The 22,499-nt window shown below is 53.6% G+C and overlaps 1 protein-coding gene across 3 annotated transcripts in view; it reads right to left on the bottom strand.

The window, feature by feature from the left end:
• The window catches only part of Trabd2b (TraB domain containing 2B), a 210,857-nt gene that overhangs the window by 4,930 nt on the left and 183,428 nt on the right, over nucleotides 1–22,499 (bottom strand). For 2 of the 3 annotated variants that reach the window (XM_004639153.2, XM_023724215.1), the window contains 2 exons: nucleotides 11,114–11,204; nucleotides 7,738–8,007 (listed from right to left, as the gene is read on the bottom strand). In XM_004639153.2, the coding sequence (XP_004639210.1) occupies nucleotides 7,738–8,007; nucleotides 11,114–11,204 (361 nt within the window). The remainder of the gene's footprint in view (nucleotides 1–7,737; nucleotides 8,008–11,113; nucleotides 11,205–22,499) is intronic. The other variant, XM_023724216.1, reaches the window with a different exon arrangement.

Here is a 22,499-nt window from a genome sequence, read left to right as displayed (position 1 = left end):
GAAACATAGCAGAGTGACTGTCAGCCTCTTCGGTCCAGGCAGAGTCTGCCTCTGGGGCTTGTACTGAGGAAAGGGGGCAGGGCATGTACATGCCCAATGAGCCACCTATGGCCACAGAACCACCCTGGCTGACCCATGGAGGCTGTGTGCACCCTCCTGTGCCAGGATGCAGGGACGGGCCTAGGTCACCTGGGATCGATTATAAGAATGACTCTCAGGTAGGACAAAATCATAATGTTAGGGAAGAGACAGCTCTGGGACCTCTGGGGTACTCAGCTTCCACCCCTGCCCACAGGGGCTCTGCCCCCGCTGCTTCACCTCCCAGCTGGATCCACCATGCTTGTCACAACCACAATTTACTGAGGATTACCAAGTCCAGGACTTTATAAACAGCATTTCTGGGCCTCATAACAAATCATCACAAGGAGGTCAATTGCCCTTTTCAGCAGCTAAAACAGGCTGAGTGAGGCACCTGACACCCAGGCCGCTGAGGAAAACAGGGTGGTCCATCCACGGGGAGTGTCGGTGTTAGTGAGATGGAGAGTCATTTACAGATCACGAACATGGAGGCCAGGGTCAAGGTGACAGGTAAGATATTTGGCTCAGGAAAGCTTACATGACAGAATGAGGACACAGGGAGGCAGAAAGAAACAAGAGGAGACATGGCAGGAAGGACAGGCTGAGCACAAGGGACCTTGGGCAGCTGGAGGGGTAGGGGCTGAGGAGCAGGAAAGAGACATAGGAAAGGCAGGAAGAAGAGAGACACAGATGAAGCAGGGGCCAGGGACTGAGCGAGAAAGGGGACAATGACTGAGGTATGGTGAAGAGAGGCATCAGGGGAGCTATGTGACAGAACTGTGGCTAAGAGGGACAGGATCTGGGATGAAGAAGGGGGCCAAGACCCAAGCCATGCCAAACCTGCCCACAGAGATTCCCATCAGGCTTAGGTGGGACGGCAGGGAAGGCAGGCATGTGGTGGGGGAGGGTGAGTGTCCCACGGATAATCAGGAAGTCCTCCTCATGACAGCAGAGGCAGGGCTGTTCACGTTCTTAGGAAGAACCTGAGGCACAGAGGTTAACTCACCCCTCAACAGATGGCAGGGCCAGGGTGTGGAAGACCCTCACCCCAAAGACACCCCATCTTGCCACCACTGTCCAGTTCATCTTCGAAGACCTGGCTCCTTTCCCTTCCTGAGGGACTTTATATGTCCTGCAGCCCCCAGTGCCAGCTGGTAGTTATGGCTCCCACCAACTCTTGCACATTTCTCACTGATTTCATTGTGTGGCAGGCTTATCTCACACGAGGTTTCGATGTGTAGAATTTTGGAACACTGCCTGGTCCCTAGGAGGTGTGAGATGATCTTGGCTATTCTTAGCATCATTATTAGTTCTATGTCTGTGCCTCTCTTGCTAATAATGTACCCCCTTTATTCACCACTTTGTATGGGCTGGCAGACCCTGAGCTCAGCGCTATGCCTGTGTTATTTTTTGGTTTCCATCTGCATGATGGGCACACTGAGCTGCAAGTAGGTGGGGTTTCTTCCAAGAGATGGGATGCACAGGGCCCCGTCTCCCCACCTGAACCATGAGAAAGCAGGTGATGGAGATGAGAAGGGGTTCCTGGTGAAGGCTCTGGGGAGAGGGGGGACCCCATAGCCTCCTTTGACCTCGGCCCCTGTGCCTGGCAGGGGTCATTACCTCAGTATCCTGCCTTCTTTTCTAATAAAGATGAAAAACTAAAAAAAACCACACACAACCCCAACAAGTCCATAAAGAGCCCTTCCCTGCTGCTGCCTGGTGCTTTGGCTCCAGCAGCTGGGAGGTTGAGGGTGGATTTGGGGAGCAGGCTGGCATGCCCCAAGAAGAGGCTGGGCTGGGAAGGCGAGACCGAGGAGGAGTCTTGAAAATTGTGTCTCATAAGGTGCCCAAAGGCATTTTCTTTTACACTTTGAAAACTGAAGACAAAAACTCCCCCCTTGGAGCTTGAGTGGGGTTTTTATTGCTTGGAGGGAGTCCCAGGGAAATGAGGTGGAGCTGGGGAGGGGGAAGTGCCCCCACCCCATCTCCCTGTCCCATTTTGCTCACAAAGCTCAGCTCCCTTTTCCAGATCCCTCCCCCTCCCAGGCTCATGCTGAGGAAAACTGCCTCATGGCAAAAAGGCCTTGAGGCCAAACCAAACACACCGTGCATTCCCAGGCTGTGCAGGGACTGGCACGGTGGAGCCAAGTCTGCTCTGAGCCAGCAGGGCCCCTTGGCCTGCATGGGAGGCAGAAGCCCCTCGCCCGCCTAAGTTAGGCTTGCTGTGAAACTGGACCAGAGCTGCCTCTTAGGCCTCAGTTTCCCCACATGTACAGTGAAGGAGCAGGAACAGGCCCCCCAGGAACTTTAAACTCTGTTCCAAGGGCAAGAGACAGAACTGTGATCTTAGGCAGAAGCCCAAGGGAGGAAGCACAGAAAAGCAAGCACTGTCTGGCCCCAGGTCCCTGCAGAGGGCTACCTGGCACAGGGCTGAAGCCTGGCAGGCGAGGTCTCCAGAGCAAGTGGTCCAAGTCTAAGTGCTGGACATCACAGCCTTGATGTTCGTGCCAGTACTGGGGCCTGGGGTCCGAGTCTGGGGGACCTTTGTAGAGAGCTTCAAGGAGTTGCAGAGGAGACAACCTCGGAGGGCGTAGTACCTGGGTCACAGGAGCCTTGCCACTGGGGCTAGAGCCCTCCACGGGACCTGGCTGGGAAGAACTCTTGTGATAACTGTCTGGGCCTCAGACTGGGTCCAGCAGGTCAGACAGGTTGAGATCCCGTGTAGCCAGACTGCCTGAACCCTGATCTCCTACAACCTATGTGTCTGCGGCCTTCACCCCTTGTGCCCAGGTCTCCTGCATGGGGGAAGCCTCACCTTCTCTCAGTCTGAAGTGCATGGGTAGACTGTCTGGCATGATTCCTAAACATGTTTTTTATTTTTTAAATTTTAATTTAAAAATATTTATTTATTTATTTTTGTATTTTAGGACAGGGTGTACAGGGTCTCACTGTGTAGATCAGACTCGTAGTGATCCTCCTGTTTACAGCCTCCCAAGTGCTGGGATTACAGACATGCGCCATCACGCCCAGTCTTTATCACCCTCTCAGGGTGCCCCAGGGGTGGGGCCGGCACAGCAGGCCGGGGATTGTACTCCCGGCCCCTGTGTCTGCCTAAGCAGGCGCTTTAATCTGCTGAGCTATTTGGCCAGCCCTCGTCTGGCATGATTCCTAAAAGCTTCACAGCACATCAAAGCTGGCAGGGCCTGCTTAGCCCTGAGATGCAAAACGTCCAGAGATGAAAACGTCCAGGGTCATCCAGGACCTTAGGTTCTGGGGCTTGTCCGATGATGCCATACTGAGGAGCCATTTGTCCCCACAGGACTGGGCAGCTGCCACGTGCACCTATACCCACTGCACACAGATGCCCATTTCTGCTAGGTGAGGGGGAGTTCCCAGCCTTCTCCTAATGGCTTAGGCCATGTTGGCAGACCAGACCAGATTCTAAAAGTCAAAGGCATCAGCAGGGCGGGGACTGGGGGTGGGGTGGGGGGTGGGGGGTGAGTTGCTACAATGTTACTGCTGATCTGATACCAGCTTAGTGCTCTACAGGCACTGAATCTTTTTGTCCCAAAGCAAGTACAAGGAGGGTCTGGGAAGCTAGGGATATAGCTCAGTGGCACAGCACCTGCCTGGCAAGTGTGAGGTCCTGAGTTTGATTCCCAGTACCAAAAGAAAAAGAAAAAGAAAAGATCAACTTTGTAAACTAAATGGCATACTTAGGGGTCGGCCTGATGGCTCAGCAGACTAAAGCGTCTGCTTAGGCAGAGCACAGCAGCCAGGGTTAGGTTCCCGGCTTGCCATGCCAGCCCCGTCCCCCGGCATGCTAAGAGGGCAATTGAGACTGGGTATGGTGGCACGTGTCTGTCATCCCAGCACTTGGGAAACTGAAAACAGGAGGATCACTACGAGTCCAATCTACATAGTGAGACCCTGTCCTAAATACAGAAAAAAAAGAAAGAAAGAAAAGAAATATAACAGGCAGTTACTAAAAGTTGAGTGGCAGAAAAAAGAAAGGAGGGGCTGGGATTTGAGCCTGGGGCTGCCTCAGTTTGCCTCTGCTTTTTTCCTTGGATGATTCTGCTTCCTGCATGGGCATGCTCCCGCAAGGCATCTTCTACTATTCTGGCCACTCCAGGAAAAGGATTGGTTGTGTTAGGGGAACTGGAGATGGACAATTTGGGTGGAAAGGGGGCACCAGCAGGGGGATGCTGCCCCCCAACAGCAAACCTCGGGCGAGACAGACCCAGAGGGCAATGAGCCCTGGTGCAGTGTGTCCCGTACTCCCACGCCCGCCTGGTGGTACTCGCCAAAGCTTCGGGTCTGGCATGTGCCTCTGCCCACCTGTGGGCTTTGCTCTGGGCCAGGCCCAGCACTCAGGAGCTACTCTTTCCTATACCTGGGAGGTACTGCTCTCCTTTCAGTCCTGCTGGGCTGGCCACTCTGCCCTCTTATTTGTACAACTCTCAACCCTCAAAGTGCGTGCATGCAAGCATGTGCGCGCACACACACACACACACATGTACACACAATCCTGCATGCACACAAGCCTGTGTTTCTGAAATCTTTTGGTCCTAGAGACCAAGAGCTAACTTGACCTCCCAGACACCAGCCAAAGCCCCTAATTGTGCAAAAGGAGACATAGAAGGATCGCCACAAGTCCACATGGCACGGGAAGGGCTTCTGCTGTAGCTGGCCGGGTCACACCCTTCCTTGCTGCCTACCTCTGGCTCCCAGAGGTGGGGGATCCTGGAGAGTGCTCTGCCACTGCACAGCCAACTACGACCCTCTCTCAGGCCTTTCCATGGGTCGCCATAAATCATCCTGCCACGGGCTGCTGCTTCTCTAAACTTCCTCTGCTGTGTTTACATCTTGGGTAATGGGTAATGAGGGGCGAGGGGAGGCCATCCTGCTCCAGGTGGTGTCCCAGCCAGGCACTTGCAGCCCACACACTACCCCACCCCCTCTCTGCAGCAAATAAACCCCACCAAGGCCTCAGGTGACCCACAGCAGTGCAGCCCTCGCCTGATTTCCATGGACACATAGCCCAGAAGCACAGAGCAGGACTGTGGTGTGGACAGTGTGGACAGGGCAGGGGCTGCTTGGGGTGGGGTCAGCAGAGAGCCCAGACAGGTGGGGGGTGGGAAGGGCACACTTACATGGCAGTGGGTGACGAGAGCGATGTTTAGTGTTAGGTACAAACATTCCAGGATTCTACAGGTTTTTAGGCAAGTTCACTGATCTGGCTGAGTGTCTCCTTGCTTATAAACTGGCTTGGCCTTCTGTGTCTCTTGGCAGAACAGGGACCCTAGGTGTGAGTGCCTGGCACAGAGCAGAGCCCAGTGAACTTACTTGCACCCCTCTTGGAGCAGAGAGCAGCAAGTCACAGGTGTGGAGTCCTGGCACCCAGTCTAGCAGGGACAGTCCCTTCAGGATCTGGGCGGAGGAGCAGGAGGGTGGGGGTGGGGGAGGCGTGAAGGTCTTGTGTCTGGGAAGTCTTCCTAGTGGCCACAGGGAACTGCAGGATCAGCTGAGCAGGGACTAAGGGCAAGAGAAAGACTGGGAGGCCTGCAGGGCTGCAGGCAGAAGAGGGAGAGGGCAGAGAGGAGGAGTGGCTCCTGTGAGACTTAGGGGGAAGAAAATGAGAGAGAACTTCAAGGAAAAGGTCTGTTAGAGGGGCTACAAATGTGCTCCAGGTGGTCACCAGAGAGATCTCTTCTGTCCTCTTGAGTTGGCGTGCTCAAGAGGGTGACATGAGTTCTCCAGGAGCCAGGGAACCTGTGACCTACAGCTGGGCCTTTTCGGGAACTAAGGACCTGGTTCCCCAAGAAGCAGCAAGAGACTTTTAGTCAACAGGCTGCCCTTTGGTGGAAACTTCCTTTTCCACATCGACCAGGTGGTGGAGTGTTGGCCAGCTGCCATGTACCCACTGGGATGCAGAAAGGGCTGCCCTCCACCACAGACAGGCCATTTTCTTCTCCTGAACTAGGCTCTGTGTTTTGGATTCACATGTTGTGCAAAGGAAACTGTGTGGTGTCATTTGTCCACATTTACCTTTCAGATATGGCTAGGGGCTGGGGGCTTGTTGCTGTGGCTGACAAGCCCAGCCTCCTATCACCCTCTGTGTTGGAGCCTCTGCTGGCTTGGTCTCCTGGTCGCCTTAAGGAGCCGATCAGGGTTGCAGGTGACCAATCTAATCAGCTCCTAATTAGCTGCCAGCTTGTACACCACAGAAGCCTTGCTGGCAGCCTGTATGTCCTGCTCCCTGGGAAGGAAGTGCCTGCACCCCTGGTCAGAAGGAGGAGGCTGGTGCTGGGTGCCTGGCCCAATGGGCTGCAGCACATGCCTCTGCCTTGGGCATGCACAGCCCAGGACAGCTCTGCAAAAATACATTTCTATCAATCAGAGTCAGGTACTCTGAAAAAAATGTCCAAAGGCTAGGTGGGCTCAATACTGATTTTCTGGAAATCTCTTTATAACATGTCCTTTATGATGGGAAGGAGGGATATATTGATTTAATTTAATTTAATTTATTTATTTATTTATTTAGTGGTACCAGGGATCAAACTCAGGACCTTGTGCTTATCAGGCAAGCGCTTATTCCACTGAGTTATCTTCCTGGCCCCTGATCAATGGCTGAGTTATGTGGCTGCTGGAGAAGTAGGATTTGGGAAGTGGAAGGCAGCCCCTGGCTCCATGGTTGGTGGAGCTCTGAAGCTCCAGGCCTTAGTTTGTCCATAAACACACAATTGGGCCAGTGCGTCCCAAAGCTCCATGGAGGAATCTCCAGGTGCACATCCACGAGGCTTCCTGGTTATTTATCTATTTAGAAGTTCTGAGGGTGATTTTGTCCAGGTTGTTGAGGAAAACTGGATGACACCTGAAAGGTCAAGATTCCAAAGGCCCACTGCTGAGGCATTCAGCCCAGGCTGGGCGATTGGCCTGGGTGGCGCTCTGCCCTTTCACTGATACTCCATCCCTGGGACTTCCTGATGCTCTGGTGACATTCTTTACAATGTATGGAGATTCTGACCACACAGGGGAATCTAGGGATATGGCTCTGTATAGAGGCTCCAGGTGGAGAATGGCAGACAGCATCTTGGTGACCGCAGGAACTTTTGGATGATTTCTGCATGCGCTCACTTACAGTAAGTTTTACCACAACACCCCTGTGACAGTCTCTGCATTTGGCTATCAGTCGCCCTCAGTCTCCTTTCTTATAAAGAACGAGTCCCTTCTGCTGTGCCCCTGCCAGGTTTAGACCTTCCAGGGCACAGGCAGCTTAGGCCTCAGAGGGTAACCAGTCTGTGGTGTGTTCACTCTTCATTTTGTCCCCAGTGCACAGGACAATGGCACCCCCCGGCACTCTGGATGCAGCCCAAGGAGGCCAAAGCAGGCTTATCTACTGTACCTGAGTAAGTTTCTACTTTTTCACCTTTAAAATGCATAGAATTGTATTTGCTTTTGTATTGAGAATAATGTTCTTCTGTGAGTCCTTAAAGATATGCTCGGGGATCCTTCATGAATGTGGAAGAGCCAGCCTAGAAGTTTCCGTTCAGATGCCCCCTGATGTGATTGATCCAAGCAGGACTCACGATGGTGGTGCTTTGGCCTGGGGATGCCAACACCCAGCCCTCAGGCAACCCCCCTGCCCTCACTCACCTGTCCTCAATTCGGACCCAGAGGTCGTTGAACTGCCTTGGCCGCTGGTGCTTATTTTGTCTCTTGTGCCACTTCTTCTGTCGCCCAAACTCCTCCAGCTGGCTAAGGCTGTCGGGGAGCAGGAGGTGTGGGGACAGGGCTGGATCCTCCTCCTCAGGGGTGGCAGTGGGAGTCGCTGAGGGTGCTTCAGGGATGGCAGCTGCTGGGGTTGCTGGGGCTGGGCTGGCTGAGATCTCAGGAGAGGGTGGCGCTGAGCTCCTGGCAGCAGGGCTAGTAAGGGGAACAGCTGGTGAATATATTATGTGCGCACAACAGGGAATGCAGTTTGTGGGAAAGTCAATACGGTAGGAGTCTAGGCCAGGGTGCCCCTAAACCACTGTCTGAGGTGAGAGAGAGCATTCATTCCTTCTGATGTGGCCAGTACATCTTTATTGAGTTCCCACCTTGCAGTAGCCATTGGCCTAGTGACTGGGTCATCAGCAATGACCCAAATAGATGCCACCTCTTAAAGCTCACATTCCCAAGCTAAACACAGGGGAAGCCACACAGGATGGCAGGTGCCCACAACTACTGAGGAGACCCAGGGCAGAGGTGTGCACAAGAGCATGGCACATGCTGGTCCAGGAAGGTGGTATCAGCAGGTACCAGCAGGTGACAAGTGAGCCCCAGACTAGGAGTGGGTGTGGGAGGAACCCTGGACATTTCTCTAGGGCATATGTGTTCTCTGCAGGGTCTCACTCATCAACAGTCTGAGGGACTGGGTGTGAACACCTGGCCCCACCGTGCCTGGGTCTCCTTTCTGTAAGATGGGGCCATGACCGAGTATACCTCACAGGGGCCTCATGAGGATGATGTAAGCAAACAAGCGCTTCCCACACTGCCTGGCAACAGTGAGCAGCCCAAGCAGCTTAGTGGTCAGTGCTGTTTGTGTGCACCATGTTACTTTAATTCATCTCACCGTCCGAGCCTACATTCCACACACATCTACTGTGAACCCTTTCAGTGGGAGTAGGACAGGGTCAGGTCCTTAGAGCTGGAGCTGGAAGCAGCCGGATGAGAGGCTCACATCTGGCTCTGCAACTTGCAGGCTGTGAGACTAGAGGCCTACTGCCATCATCTTGAACAGCAGTTGGATCTGAACAGGGAGTGGTACCACTGGTACCTCTGCTGCAGAGGTGTTAGGGAGGGATGAGATGAAGGCCCAGCTCTGCTTTGGACTGACAAGCCTCTTTCTGAGTCCGCCAACAGGTAAAGGACCTGGGCATCAGGCAGGCAAGTGCTATGTGGATATGCTTGTGGCATTCATGCCCCATGTGGACATGCACATATGCGCCTCTAAGTGGGGTGCAGGCTCTGCTCTTCTGCCCTTTATTCTTTCCTTCCCATGATCCCAGTGGAATTTCTTCAGGAGAGAGGTTGGGAGTAGTTTCGAGAACTGTGAGCGGGCAGCTTGCAAAGGAGGTGGTACCAAGGGCCACGAGCAGCCTGTCCTCCCACCGCTCTGCTACTCTCCACAATGACTGAGGGGCTTCTTCCCCTTTGAAGAAATGAAAGACCATCAGCTCAGCCTCTCCCTGCCCTCACAGAAAGCCTGGATTCCTAGGGTCCAGGCTGCTGGAGATGCCGCAGCTGTTAGGGAGATAACTCAAAACAGTCAGACAGAAAGATAGAGCCAGGAAGCACCTGTGGTTGAGGATGGCTTTTATTGTTGGAGCCTCCTCAGCATCCCTTCCCCCGCCACAGCCCTGCCAGCTGCCTGTTCCCCTGTGTAGGAGGCTAAGCCTGAGAGCCTTCAGAGGAGAGACTGTGGGGGTGCAGTCGGGGACACCTCCGGCTTCAAAATTAATAGGAGGTTCTCCATCCTCTGGCCTTGTGGTCTGCCTACCTTCTGTATCCTGGCTGGCCACGCACAATGAGCTTCAAGGAGAAAACCTTGGGGATATGAGGGCAGTAGTGGGACAAGGGGAACAGAGGGAACCTGAGGGACACCTTGACCCCAAGGCTACCTTGGATCTCTCAAACACCCCCCAACACTCAACACACACCGCTGGGTGCTGGGCTCAAATGATTCCAGTGCAAAGAGCAGCCTTTTAGGTTAACCCAGAAGATGAGAAGTGGGAGGCTGGGATTGAGGCCCAGTTCCAGCATTTGTAAATTTTTCTGGAAGGACCATGCAGCTGGGGGAGCTTTGGTCTGGGTCTAGGAGCCTAGTGACTCATGCGCTATGTGACCCGCCCAGCCTCACCCCTGAAGATCAAGCCACAGTCACCCCGGAACTCCCATGCCATCACTAGAGTGGGCAAGGAAGTGATCAGGAGCTTTGGAGGACCAGGAGCCAGGCTGGTCTCTTACGCAAGCTGTGAGTCCTCTGAAAGGTGACTTTTGGGCTCAGCTTCCTCCAAGACAAGTTAGGGATACTAACAGTTCCTGCCCTGAGATTGCTGTGAGGATCAAATGACACAGAAGTCATTTAGAGTCCAGTATAGAGTAAGTAGCAATAACTATTGGCTATGATTATTCAAGCTTCTTTTGGACTCTGTGTCTTGTAACATTGGAGACAGGAGCTGAAATCATGCTGCGCCCAGCCTTGTGTGTTGGCGGGGAAGGTTCCTGCATAAGCCTGGGGCATGGGCTGCACTGGACCCTGAGGCTGAGGATCCTGACACTGCCTTCCAGAGCTGCCCAGGATCCAGCCTGGCTCTTGCCTGGTGCTGGTGCTGTAAGCCACAGGTGGAGCTGGTCCTTCCCCTTGGGTAGCTTTCAGACTTGGTGGTGGTGGAGAGGAACTCCCGCAGGAGGAGAGGATGTGGGACAGTCGCTCCATGAGCACAGTGGGTGTGCCTTTACAGGAGCTAGGGACACAGACTGAGGTGGCAGTGGAGATGGTAAGGGCGCTGTGAGTGGGCAGCACAAGGAAGATGTCAGACCATAGCACATCTGCCATAGCACCATCCTGGCTCTGGGTTGAGTATCCGCTGAGCCCTCCAGGCAGCCATCCACAGTCACTTCTGCCCTATCTCCCTAATTTGCCAGTGTCGAATCCCAAGCCTCTTGTGCACCCTAGTGCTGCTTACCAGGATCATCTGGTGGGATCAGCAGATTCCCACTGCCATCTCAGCCCTGCTGCAGCCTCCCATCAGGAGCACACTCAAACCTTCTCTCCACACTCCCACTTCCAGGTCCCCTCTGGTCATGGCTCTGGCCTGTCCCCATGAGCACCCTTTTGACCACCAGCTTCTTTACCTGTCCACCCTTGGACCTGAGCAGGAAGGCAGGGGCAGCAGCCACGTGGCACATGGTTCCATCTGAACCGTGGCCAGGCAGTGGTAAGCCAGCTGTCCAGCTTCAAGATGCCCTCAGATGCCCTGTGGCTCACCTGTCAATGGCCTGCCCAGCAGGTGTATGATCCACCTCCAGCCCTGCTTGCCGCAGAACGTCAATGACAGTATTGTTCCCCAGAAAGTGACCTGGAATACAAGACAGAGTATGCTCAGCCTCCTACCAGGCTGCTACTCAGTGAGGACAGCTTGGGCCACCCCTTGGGTTTGTGACTGGGCCAGCAGACTGCACCAGTCAGGGCCCCAAACTCCTTGACAGGCAGTAAGGCTCAGTGGGAAGGACACAGTCCTAGTGCTATCATGCCCAGGTCCAGGTTCTGGCTCTGTTGCTCACAAGCTCCCTATACCTCAGCAGCCTCATCTGTAGAGTGAGACAACTTAATGTCCTTCCCCAGGGTTGTTGTAACAACAGCTGCCTGGTGATGAGGTCTCCTGGTGCTTTCTGGGGCATCACTGAGTCTCCTGCACAGAGATGACCCTGCCCCTTCTTGCCAGTCTCACTAGGCCCAACTCCAAGAAACCCTCCAGCCCCAGAAGGTCCATGGCTCATCTTTCTAAGTTCCACGCAAACCGTGCCTTCTTCCCTCAGTGTGGGAGCAGGCTCTCTGTGTTTTTCATGAGTCCACTCAACAGGTCTCAGGGGGCAGAACTCACACAGCCACTGTCTTGCAAATGCCTGGCATAGCTGGGATCGACTATTCATTTGTTCACCATTTACCTACCTATCTACCCAGCTTGTGTGGAGCACACGTGGCAGCCCAGGCCCTGGCATGGCCACTGAGAACTCACTGAGGTATAAGATGGCACTGGGGAAGACACCCTCCCAGAGGCCTAGAGGAGGTGCGAAAGAAAGCCAACCCAACCCTCCAGGCACAGCCTCAGAGGTGTGTGCAGGGAGGGGAGCTTCCTCTTACCTCCACTCACCATTCATTCATTCATTCATTCATTCATTTATTCATTCAACATTTATGACATGCTCACTCTGGGGCCAACTCTGTGCTAAACTCCCTGAACACCCAAATGAATAATATAATCCAGAGTTCCAGAAGAGAAAGGAACTGCCTTTTCTTCATCAGGATGCAGGCACCAAGGCTGGGAACTCAGGGAAGCCTCTCACAGATTATGCACAGAAATCTTCCTTGGGAGGCCAGTGACAGTGGACACAGGTGCTGCGGGAGCCAGGGCCCAGGGGCGTCCCTCTGCCTCCCAGGTCTCAGTCTCCTCAGCTCTCCAATGTGAGCAGCTTCAGTTTGGAAGGGTGTTTTTCCAGATCTGAGGGTGCTTCCCCCGTAAGTCACCCCCTCAGCCCCACCTGCCCAGGCAGCACTCTCCCCTCCTGCTCACCATTCATTCCAGAACCTGGGGGAAATCCTGTCCTGTGACTCTGATTGCCTATGATGGGTGGTGACAGGTGGGAAGTAGGGAGCTCAGCATACTGACAGTCCTCAGGAGGCAGAGGGGAGCAGAGTGGACAAACGGCAGGTTTCCGGCACAGACAGGTCAGTGGGGCCTGCACAGGGGCTGCCACCCTACATACCTACCCCAGCCCAGTCAGCTTTCTCTTCCAGCCTGCCACAGTCCCTATGATCACACCTGGGCATCATAGGAAAGAGCACTGGATTGGGAATGGCAGAGGGTTCTAGCCCAGTGTCCCCTTGCCAGTATGTCTGGTGCCCTTGGATTCCTCTACGGGACACAAAAGGACTGGTCGCAGTGTTCAGGTACCCCCCTGCCCTCTAGCTCAGGCTATGGGGGAGGTGTTTGTCTCAAGAACTTCATGGAAAGACATCTCGTCCTCCCTTTCCTCTCTGACTGCATAACTAGAGCTGGGCAGCTAGGCACGGTAAGAACAGCAGCGGTGCAATGGAGATGGTGCAGGGGGAAGCACAGAGACTGGGAGGCATCTCTGCAAGAGGAGGCATTGTTAGTGAGGTGAGGAAGGAGGCTGTAGCGCCTGGCAAGGTGCTGTAGGCATGCGGCGCAGCATGTGTGAAGCCTTGGGGGGTGGGAGGCATGTGTAGGACATTACCTCAGAGGAGATGCACACAGCACAGGCTCCACCAGGGCCTCTCAGGGCTTCTGGCCTGACCTTATGCAGCTGAGCACAGGAGACTCAGGCTCCGCTCAGCCTGTGATCCTGAGCAGTGGCTCTCTGCTGTAAACCTCTGCTTCCCCACGTGTCAGATGGTCCAGTGGCCCTTGGAACAGCTCTTAGAGCAGCTGTGAAGCCATCCTGAGGCAGAGAAGTGCATGTCCTTTGGAAAGGCCAGAGTGCCATCCTGGGTGATGAACTGGCTTGAATAGAGCCAGCCCCACTGGCTTGCCTTCTGGTATAGTTGGCCAGGAAGGGCCTCAGGCCCCTGAAGCATTAATAGTCCATTGACTGCAGTATGGCTGGCCTGAGTCTGGGGACACAGAGAAGACCATGCCTTGGCTCATTCCTGGCAGAGCCCAGACCTGCAGCACCTTGCGGGATGCTGTGGAACCCTTGGCCTCCCTCAGCAGCGTTTCTGTCTGCTCAGGGATCCAAGCTATTCTCTCCACCTTTCCACACTACCGGTCTCCTGAAGACCCCAAAGAGAAGATGAAGTTGTGGCAAAAAATGGATGCAGACACACTGACTTTGAATTCCTGTCTTTTTTCCTTCACAAACCACACTGTCCTCCCTCACCTGTCCATAGGATGGCAGGAAAGGTGCCCCTGCTGTTCACAGCCCCAAGAGGCAGTGTTTCACACAGCTGTGCCCTGGGGCTGAGTGATACAAGCTGTGCATGACCAGCCCATGTGCCTACTTTCTGCTCTCTTTGTGGCTTGGTCTCAGGGGACCCCACAATGGGCTGGCAGCAGCTGCTTCTTCCCAGTGCCCATCCTGCTCCATCTGCCCTCTGCACTGCTCACAGGCCCTCTCCTTTCCAGCTGTACCCTCAGTAGGCTCCTTTCCCTGCCTAATTAATGCAGGGCCCTGGGTCTCTCTCCCTGCACTCTGTTCACACACCATACACAAACACCACCCCGTCCCATACCACACCGACGGCTCTGTAATTGTCACCTTTGTCAGCTCCCTTTGCCCAGCCACCTAACCCTTCACAGAGCCCAAAGCAACTTGGCCTCTCTCCAAGCGGGTCCTGAGTCCACACTGGTTTTGCTGGCCCAGCCCAAGTCACTCTGTGTGGACTCTTCTTCCTCCCCCTCATCCTCCTCCGGTCACTCTAGAGACCCTGATGCCACCACCTGGATACTCATGCCTGTGCTGCAGAGAATGCTCACTGTTCTTGTGGGTTTCCTCTCCTGGCTGCAGCTCAGTAGTCCTGCCACGCCCCAGAGCTGACAGCTGGAAATGGGACATTCTTCAAGGGCTGGGCCAGGCCTCATTCATCTTTGTCCTTGAGCTCAGTCAGGCATGCCCAGTGGCTCTGTGGGTGTTTGTTGAATGAATGAGTGACACAACCTCTTACTCCGTATCCTTTCCATGATCTCATCTTAGCCCCAGGAGACCCGAGTCCCCTCCCTTCATAGCCCAGTGCTGCCCTACTCATTGGTGACGTTCCTCCTGGCTCCACCAGTCCCAGAGCCTGGCCCTTGCACAGCCCTGAGTCAGGCTCCAGCGCATGCTGTCCCCAGCGGCTGGCAGACAGGGCTTAGGCTTGCCTCCAAGGTCAGAAACCCTGAGAAAAGGGCCACACCCAAGCTGGAACCTGTAGGAAGGTTGTGGAAAGTTTCCCAAGGGCTCCGTAGTGTTGGGGCTCAGCCTGGCTGGCTTGTCCAGGCTCCTGGGGTCTCCTGGCCACTGCTCAGCAGCTCTCCCCAGCACTGACTTCCAGCTGCGCTCTGGTCAGCACTCTGCAGGAAGACATGTTCCACTTCATCTGCTGAGGCCTCTCGGACAGCAGAAGGGAAAGAGAGATGGGTTTCAGTGGAGGGCCAGTCACCTACAGGCATGGGGACAAAGAGGGAGGTCAGGGACAGCAGAGACAACACTGAGGAGCGTGGAAGAAGGGAGCTCTGGAAAACAGATGGAAGGACAGAGTGGAAAGGGGAGGTGGGCCAGAGAGGGCAGCAAGAGACAGAATGGTAGGGAGAGAGGGAAAAGGAGACAGAAAGAGAAAGAGACACAATAGCCCAACGAGAAGCAAAGACACAGAGTGGAGAGGGAAATGGGGAAGGGGGAAGAGAGGAGAGGGTACAGGGAGTTCAGAAGCTAGAGCTAAGGGCAGGGCCAAGGAGGCTGGTTTTTGAGGGGCATCACAGGGCTTAACAGTGGTGAGGCTGGGTGGTCTCCTTTAAAAGAACATTAATTTGGGGCTGGGGAGATGGCTCAGTAGAATAAACACTTCCCTGGCAAGTGCAAAGACCTGAGTTCAATCCCTGGTTACACACACACACACACACACACACACACACACACACAAATAAAATAAAAATAAAAAAAGAACATTAATTTACAAACAGAAAAGGTGCCCTGCCCAGTAGTTATAGGCCCTGTGTGCTTCAGATCAGAGGGGGAAAAATCTGTTTCTATGGAGCACAAGTAGGACTGTGCCAGGGCAGGATATGTGGGGAGCAGAGTATAGGCCAGACCTGGCCCTGACCTTCCACTGGGCACAGTCTGACAGCCTCCAGGGACCAGCTACTGGAGGAGGCAGGTAGCACAGAGCAGGGACATAAAGCCTGGCTCATCAGCTACCATGTGGCCTGCAGTTTCCTTCCTTCTCTGTGTCCCTTTTCTCCATGCGATCTCCTCGGTCCTCAAACCTGTGCATTCCATGCTGTGGTGGTCACCAGGGCAAGGTGCTTCTCAAACCATTTTTCACTTCCTCTTTCTAGCTGCCCTTGGTGGTGCCTCCAGTCTATGGATGGGGAAACTGAGGCTTGACCAGGGGATGAGACTTGCCCAAGGTCACACAGCTGGGAAGAGGCAAAGCTTACACATGAATGCACTGATGTCCCAGTCCACTCCCTGCTCCAGCACTGCTATCTCCCCAGGGAACTGCTGGCAGCTGCCGAAGAGCCTGAGTTCATGTCTGGGGGCAGAAAACTGTCAGAAACCTACGTACCTTCCAAGGGTTCAGCAGATCAGAGAAAAAAGTGTGCGAGAGCTTGGCAAGAACAATACCGCGATTAACAGGACGATTTCAGGACCGTGTTGGGGGCTGGGTAAAGGAGGAGGGAGGACCAGATGTTCCTACACAGGCTCCAAAGGACTGCGGGTTCATGTGGGCCAACACACATGTTTTCTCTCCAGTGAGTGTGATGGGTTTCCAGTTTTCTCCTCCTAGAAGAGGCATCCCAAGCCCGTATTTATGTTCTGTCTGAAATTAATGCAAGGGAAACTTTTAAATGTGAATCTCACTGCCAGGGCAGCCTACCGGATATCAAGCTATGGTGGGGTTTGTTTTCCCAAGGAAATTCAACAAGAGGATTGGATGGTGGGCCAGCAGAGGACTGGACAGTCAGAGGCACCAGGGGCTCTGGTCTCCCAAGGAGTGTGTGACTGGGAAGTGGCAGACTGCAGCCTCCAGCCTGTTCTCCTGCCAGCCTAGGGCGGAGCTGGAGCTTCTGAGCTCGAGAGGACTGAAATGACACTGCCTCTGTACACAGCTGGTGCCAGGAGCTGCATGGTCCTTGAGGAGATGATCATGAGGAGGGGCAGGCCCACAAGCAGCAGCTTCCAGGATAACACCATGCAGTAATGGAGGGGAGCCAGGACGTGGGGCTGAAGAGAATGTGGTAGAACCAAGGGGAGGCGAAGAGGCCACAAGAGGCAGCCCATTCACAGAGTGCTGTGTGTCTGCACCAAAAGAGATTCTGCAGTTGGACCAGGAAGTGAAGTGGGCTCTGACATGGTTGGGGCATGGGGGAGGGGTGGTGGGCTTCTGAGTGCTGCAGGAATGAAGGGACAGGTGTCAGCTGGGACCTGGAACTGCTCCCCCAGGCAAGTGCGAGTTGTCAGGGAGGCAGTACTTTATCCCTGTAGGCAAGTCAGGGTGGTCAATGCTGGGCAGGCAGGACAAACCCAGACATCCTCTAGGGATCATGGTGTCTGGGGAGCCAGAGCCCCCTCCCCAGCAGCCTTTATTTCCTGTTCCTCTCAGACAGAGGCTGCTGGTTTGCAAGAGGTCAGAATCAAAGAGCCCTGGGGTGATCCTGCCACAGGCAAAGGTGGCTGCTAATCCTAGGGAGCAGCTCCGCCTCCCACTTGTTCAATACTCAGAATATGCCAAACTCCTTGATTCATTTCTCATTCCACCTCCCAACAATCTTACTGAGGCCAGTGGAATTTGCCTCATGTCATGCAGGCAGAAAAGGGCAGAACTGGGCCATAGCCCAAGGACAGCTCAGGGTGTATCTGTGCTATGGCATTTTGTAGAGGTTGCTGCCAAGGCAGGGGTTCTGGGCCCAAGGAGGCTCTGTCTGGAGCAGCCTCTGCTCTGGGGCCAGTCACCGAACTGATGGTTGCCTAGGGTGGAAGTCCTTGGGACCCTTTCTAGGTATGCCCTTCCTCTCAGAAGCCACTCCTCTTGGCTCTTATAAAATCCTCAGGGTTTGAATCTTTCATTTCATTTTGCTGTTTTAAGAGGCCAGACTGGGCCTCTCCACTGCTCAGTGGACTAAAGCACCTGCTTTGGCAGAGCACAGCGCCCAGGGTTCAATCCCTGGTCCCACTCCTGGGGCACACTGAGACAGTGATTGATACTGGGCGTGATGGTGTGCGTCTGTAATCTCAGCACTTGTGAGGCTGAAAAGAGGAGAATCATTATGAGTTCAATCTACATAACAAGACCCTGTAGACCCCAAAATTTAAGAGGCCAGGCTGCCTGGGGTTTTTAGCTAGCCTGGGCCCTGAGGGACCAGAGCTCCTAGCACTTTCTCCCCAAGACTTTCCTGAGATTCATTCCATATCAGACTCTTGCCAGGCCCTAGGGACCCCGAGATAAGTCAAGGTGGCCCCCTTTCCTCTCGAGCAAGACCTCTTCCACAGTAGGCAATGGCTTTACACAAGGCAGAGCTTGTGATGGGTTCTGTGGACTGCAGGGCTCAGTGCCCAGCACAGGCATCACTGTGGCCATGGGAACCACTCTTCAGATATCCAGAGCCTCTTGTCCTGGGAATACAGCACCTCTGGATGCCAGGACTCCCTGTTGGCAAGCAACATGGTAGGGATGGAGGCCACCTCCCTGGAGCCTCACCATGTATGGAGCCAACACTGGCTGTTGGGATTTTTCACCTCTGCCCCCAACCTGGGTACTACTGTCTTTCCTGAGCAGCAATGTTGTCCTAGGAGGACTTAGGCTCTTGGGCTGGGGGCTCCTATACAACCATGGGACTGCCAGAGGTCACAAGGATGGACTAGTTAGCTGGGGATGCTGGCACACATGTGTAGTCCCAGGACTCTGGGAGGCTGAGGCAGAATGATCACAAGTTTAAACCCAGCTCAGCAACTTAGCAAGATCTTGTCTCAAAAAGAGAAAAAAAAATGGAGATATAGTTTAGTGTAAGGGCACACACACACAGAAGAAAAGAAAGGAAAGGAGAGAAGGAAGGAGAGGAGAAGGGAGGACAGCAGAAAGGAGGAGAGGTGAGGAGGGGAGCAGAGAAGGGAAGGGAAGAGAAGAGTGATGTTTTCGTGACAGGCAACGAACCATCCAGTGCTAGTCCTTTGCCTCCCAGGCTTGTGTCAGAGGGGATCTGAGGGTGAGGAAACAAAAAGTAACTGATCTGCCTGCAGTCTCACTTTGAAGCCCAGGCTCTTCTTCTATGATCCCGTCTTTTCTTGCCTTCCCCACGCTGCCCAGTAAGAATGTTGAGAATGTACAGCCAAGATTCACAAGTCTTTCTCCACTGGCAGCGCAGCCAGGAAACCGACGCTCTGCTCCTCTCCACTCTGTTTCACAGAGAGATCATGGGGCAAATGTGGAGGGATGTCTCCCCCACTGGCTGGCTGGCTGCTCTGAGCTGAAAAAAGGACAGCGTCTCTGGCCAAGGACTGCAGCTCAGAGCACGCATGCCAGCTGCCAGATGTCCGCGTGCTGGGGCGGCGGGGCCCTTTGAAACGCTGCCCTCAGAAACTCCGAAACACTTCCGGAGGCTGTGGCCTCGAGCTCCGGCTTGGGAAGCGTGGCAGGCAGTGGGGGCTTGCCTGGGAGAGGAGAAAGCACCTGTGTGCTCTGCCTTTTTACCCTTAATGTTTAAAAGGCCCCACGGGACCCTTTTATGATAATAAATATGGTGCTTGGGTGTGTACACCCACCACTGGGTGGGAAGTGCCTCCCTCTCATCCGGGTATCAGCAGCAGCACACTACCTGCCTGAGGTCAGAAGCAAGACATTTGGAGTGGACCATGGGGCTTCAATCCTGAACTCCTGAGTAGAGAACCAAGGGGGCAAGCGGGGGTGTAGATCTTGTCCTGAGGACCACAGGGACTACAAGAGGACCTGGAAGGAGGCCGGAGCCCTAAAAGAGACATTCCCCAGTGCTCACATTCTCTGCCCTCACCCGCCCCCTCTCGTCTTTGCTAGCAGGCAGGACACTGCTGGGCTAGGCTGGCAGGGGCCTCAGGCACTGCACTGCTTTGTCTAAACCCCTCACTGGGCAGACAGGGCTGGGGGATGGTTCTGAGAAGGCAGCACAGAAAATCTCAAAAAGAATGAGGTCTGCTGCATACCAGGCTGCTTCCCCTTTCTGCCCTCATGTTCTTGACTTCACTCTTGCTTTGACCTTCTTTTCCCTCTCGATGATTGTTCCTAATTATATTGCTGATTTCTCCCTAAAACTTCTGCTTAGACCTCCTGCTCCAGCCTTGGCCTCCCTGGTTTGCTCGGCATGACCGGCGACTACCTCTGGGTTCTCAGGTTTTCTAATTTGCCATCCAGCCTTATGGCCTGAAGAGCAGATCTGACATTGCTAGAGTCTCTAGCCTCCTGTTGTATACAGCGGGTATGGTCAGAAGCCTGGTTTTGCTGTGAGATGATGCAGGAGCAGAGGGTGAGCCTGCTTACAGATTTCAGGGTCAGTGCATTCATTCATTCGAGTGGGTAATGAGTAACTTCTCAGGGCATGCACAGAGTCATGAGAGATGACCCTGGACCACGGAGGAAGTCCAGCACAAGAGGACATGGGCACTCCCAGCAGGGCATAAGCAGTAGCTAGGTGGGTTTGTGGGTGCCCTGCTCACCAGGAAGAATGGCCTAGAGAAGCACCACCATTCCACTCCAGCACTGAGACTCTGACTTCTGAGCTGTACCTCCACGCAACTGCCTGGCACATGGAACAAGAGGTGCCATCCTGTTGCCTTCGAGGAGGTGGGGGTCAAGCGAGCTGATGGATAAGGGTGTTCCTCAAGGAGGCCTGAGACCCGTCTCTGGGGAGCATGGTGATTGGTATTACTAAAAAGATGTGAATGGTGCTTGGGCCTCTGTCTCTCCCGGCTCCCAAGTCTGGATCTTCGCCACAAATCTGCTCCTGTCCCTGCCCCAGAGATGTGGCTGTGAGTGTGGGTGGGTGTGCAGCCTTCAGCAAGCATGGGCGTGAGGCTGGAAGCTGAAGCCAGGGTGTGCACTGTGTGGCTCTGCTGCTCACCCACCTGCCCTGGAGCTCTTCTGTCTTGCTTTCTATCTGAAATTTCTGCCACAAGGGGGGCTTCGCAGATCCTGGAAAACTCTGAGCTCCATCTTTCTCCTAAGAAGCCCAAGCTCGTCTTCAAAGCAGACTATGCAAGAGAATTAGAAGGCTGCTGTGTTCGAATGCTATTAGAACCAGGCAACTGCAGACTAAGATACTGGTGGGGAGGATTTGGGGCTGAGAATGTGGGGTAACCACTGGCTGTTGGAGCTGGCAGTGAATGGGGCCAGAGGTCCCCTGGCCTCACCAGAGTCTTATCAGGATCATGGCTTCCGTTCAGACCCTCTAATTCCTTTATTACTCACCCTATTGTCAGGAAGGAAGAAAAAAAGAAAATACTGGAAGATTCTTGGATCGCTGAGCAAGTACAGATTCTGAGAAAACCCATTTCCCTGGAACTAGGAATAAAACTGTCACTTTTGTCTAGTGCTGGAGACAAATACTCCCGTCTACCTCCACAAAGCCTGTGGCCCAGGAGATACATGTGATTGAACAGAATGAAGGCGATGATGGTTTGAATGTTTCTCTAGAACACCCAGCAGGTATTAGAAATCCCAAGGCTTGTGAGCTCTGTCCCAGAGCACTTCCCATGCAAGAGGAGATCACAGAGCAGTGGGTGCTGGGATGAATAGGAGTCAGGCCCGGGGGACGACATCTGCCTTGACACTTCAGTTGTTTGGTGTGGCTGGAGAATATCTTACAACTGGAAACTTGGCAGGATCATGGGGCCTTGTCCTAGCAGACCGGGCAGGTTGTGACAGGCCTGCCCTGGAAGCCTGACCCATAGCAGCCACTGGATCATCTGCAGTCTTTCTCACTGGGTTCTGCTGTCACCTTGTCATTCCATGCAGCACCACACTCCAGCAGCCACTACCAGGCAATGACAGGCAGCCCCTGAGTTAAAGTCTACTTAACTTCCAGTCCTGGCCTGGTCTTGTGGACAATCTTTTGCGTTTATATCAAATGTTCTCCCTTCTTAAAACTAGGAACCTTTTCCTCTTCTTCCCTTTTCTGTTCAAGTGGCTACACCTCCCACATTAGAGTGGTGCTGTGATCAAAAGCTATCTGCTGGGCACACACTCCCCTTGCCATCACCAGGCCGCCTGCCTGCTGGCCTCGTCCCTCCTTCCCTTCAGTTCCCAGTGAGAAAGTGCTGTCTGCTACTCAGCAGCAAACTCCACTTGAGCTTTCCTGCCTTCTCGAAACATCTCTCTTCCTATGAAACAAACTCAACCACTCTACTGAAGCCATCTATCTTATTTTAAGCACATTAATTATTTTAATTCCTTAAAAAAATGCTGCATCCTGGTGCATTCCAATAATCCCTGTCTTTCTGGGAGGCTGAGGCAGGAGGATCACAAATTTGAGCCCAGCGTGGGCTCAAAAACTGAATGATTTAGTGAGATCTTATCTCAAAATTAAAAAAAAAACAAACAAACCAAAAAGGCAGCAGATGTAGTTCAGTGCAAAACCCCTTGGTTCATCCCCAGTACCCCCAAAAAACAGTGGGGATAAATATAGTTATTAGTTTTGTATTTTGCCAAGTAAGGACTTGGAGACTCTTTTCTGTCTTCTATCACCATCATTTTTTAAGAGGATGTTTTCATTTGAAACACTATAAAGGAGATAATTTCAGAATGCAAGACAAAGCCATATATTGTAAAAAATTACCATCATGTGCTTTTTTTTTTTTTTTTTACAGTGACTTGAAGATCAGAAGAAATCCAAAGATACCTCCCCGCATCTCCATGCAGCTGAACTGGAAGGTCCTGTGGGAGAGGGGCTCCAGCTCGGCTTGTCCCAGCA

The sequence above is a fragment of the Octodon degus genome, unplaced genomic scaffold (genome assembly GCF_000260255.1).
Source record: "Octodon degus isolate 3935 unplaced genomic scaffold, OctDeg1.0 scaffold00107, whole genome shotgun sequence".
NCBI lineage: Eukaryota > Metazoa > Chordata > Mammalia > Rodentia > Octodontidae > Octodon > Octodon degus.
This window is presented reverse-complemented; position numbering and strand designations above follow the sequence as displayed.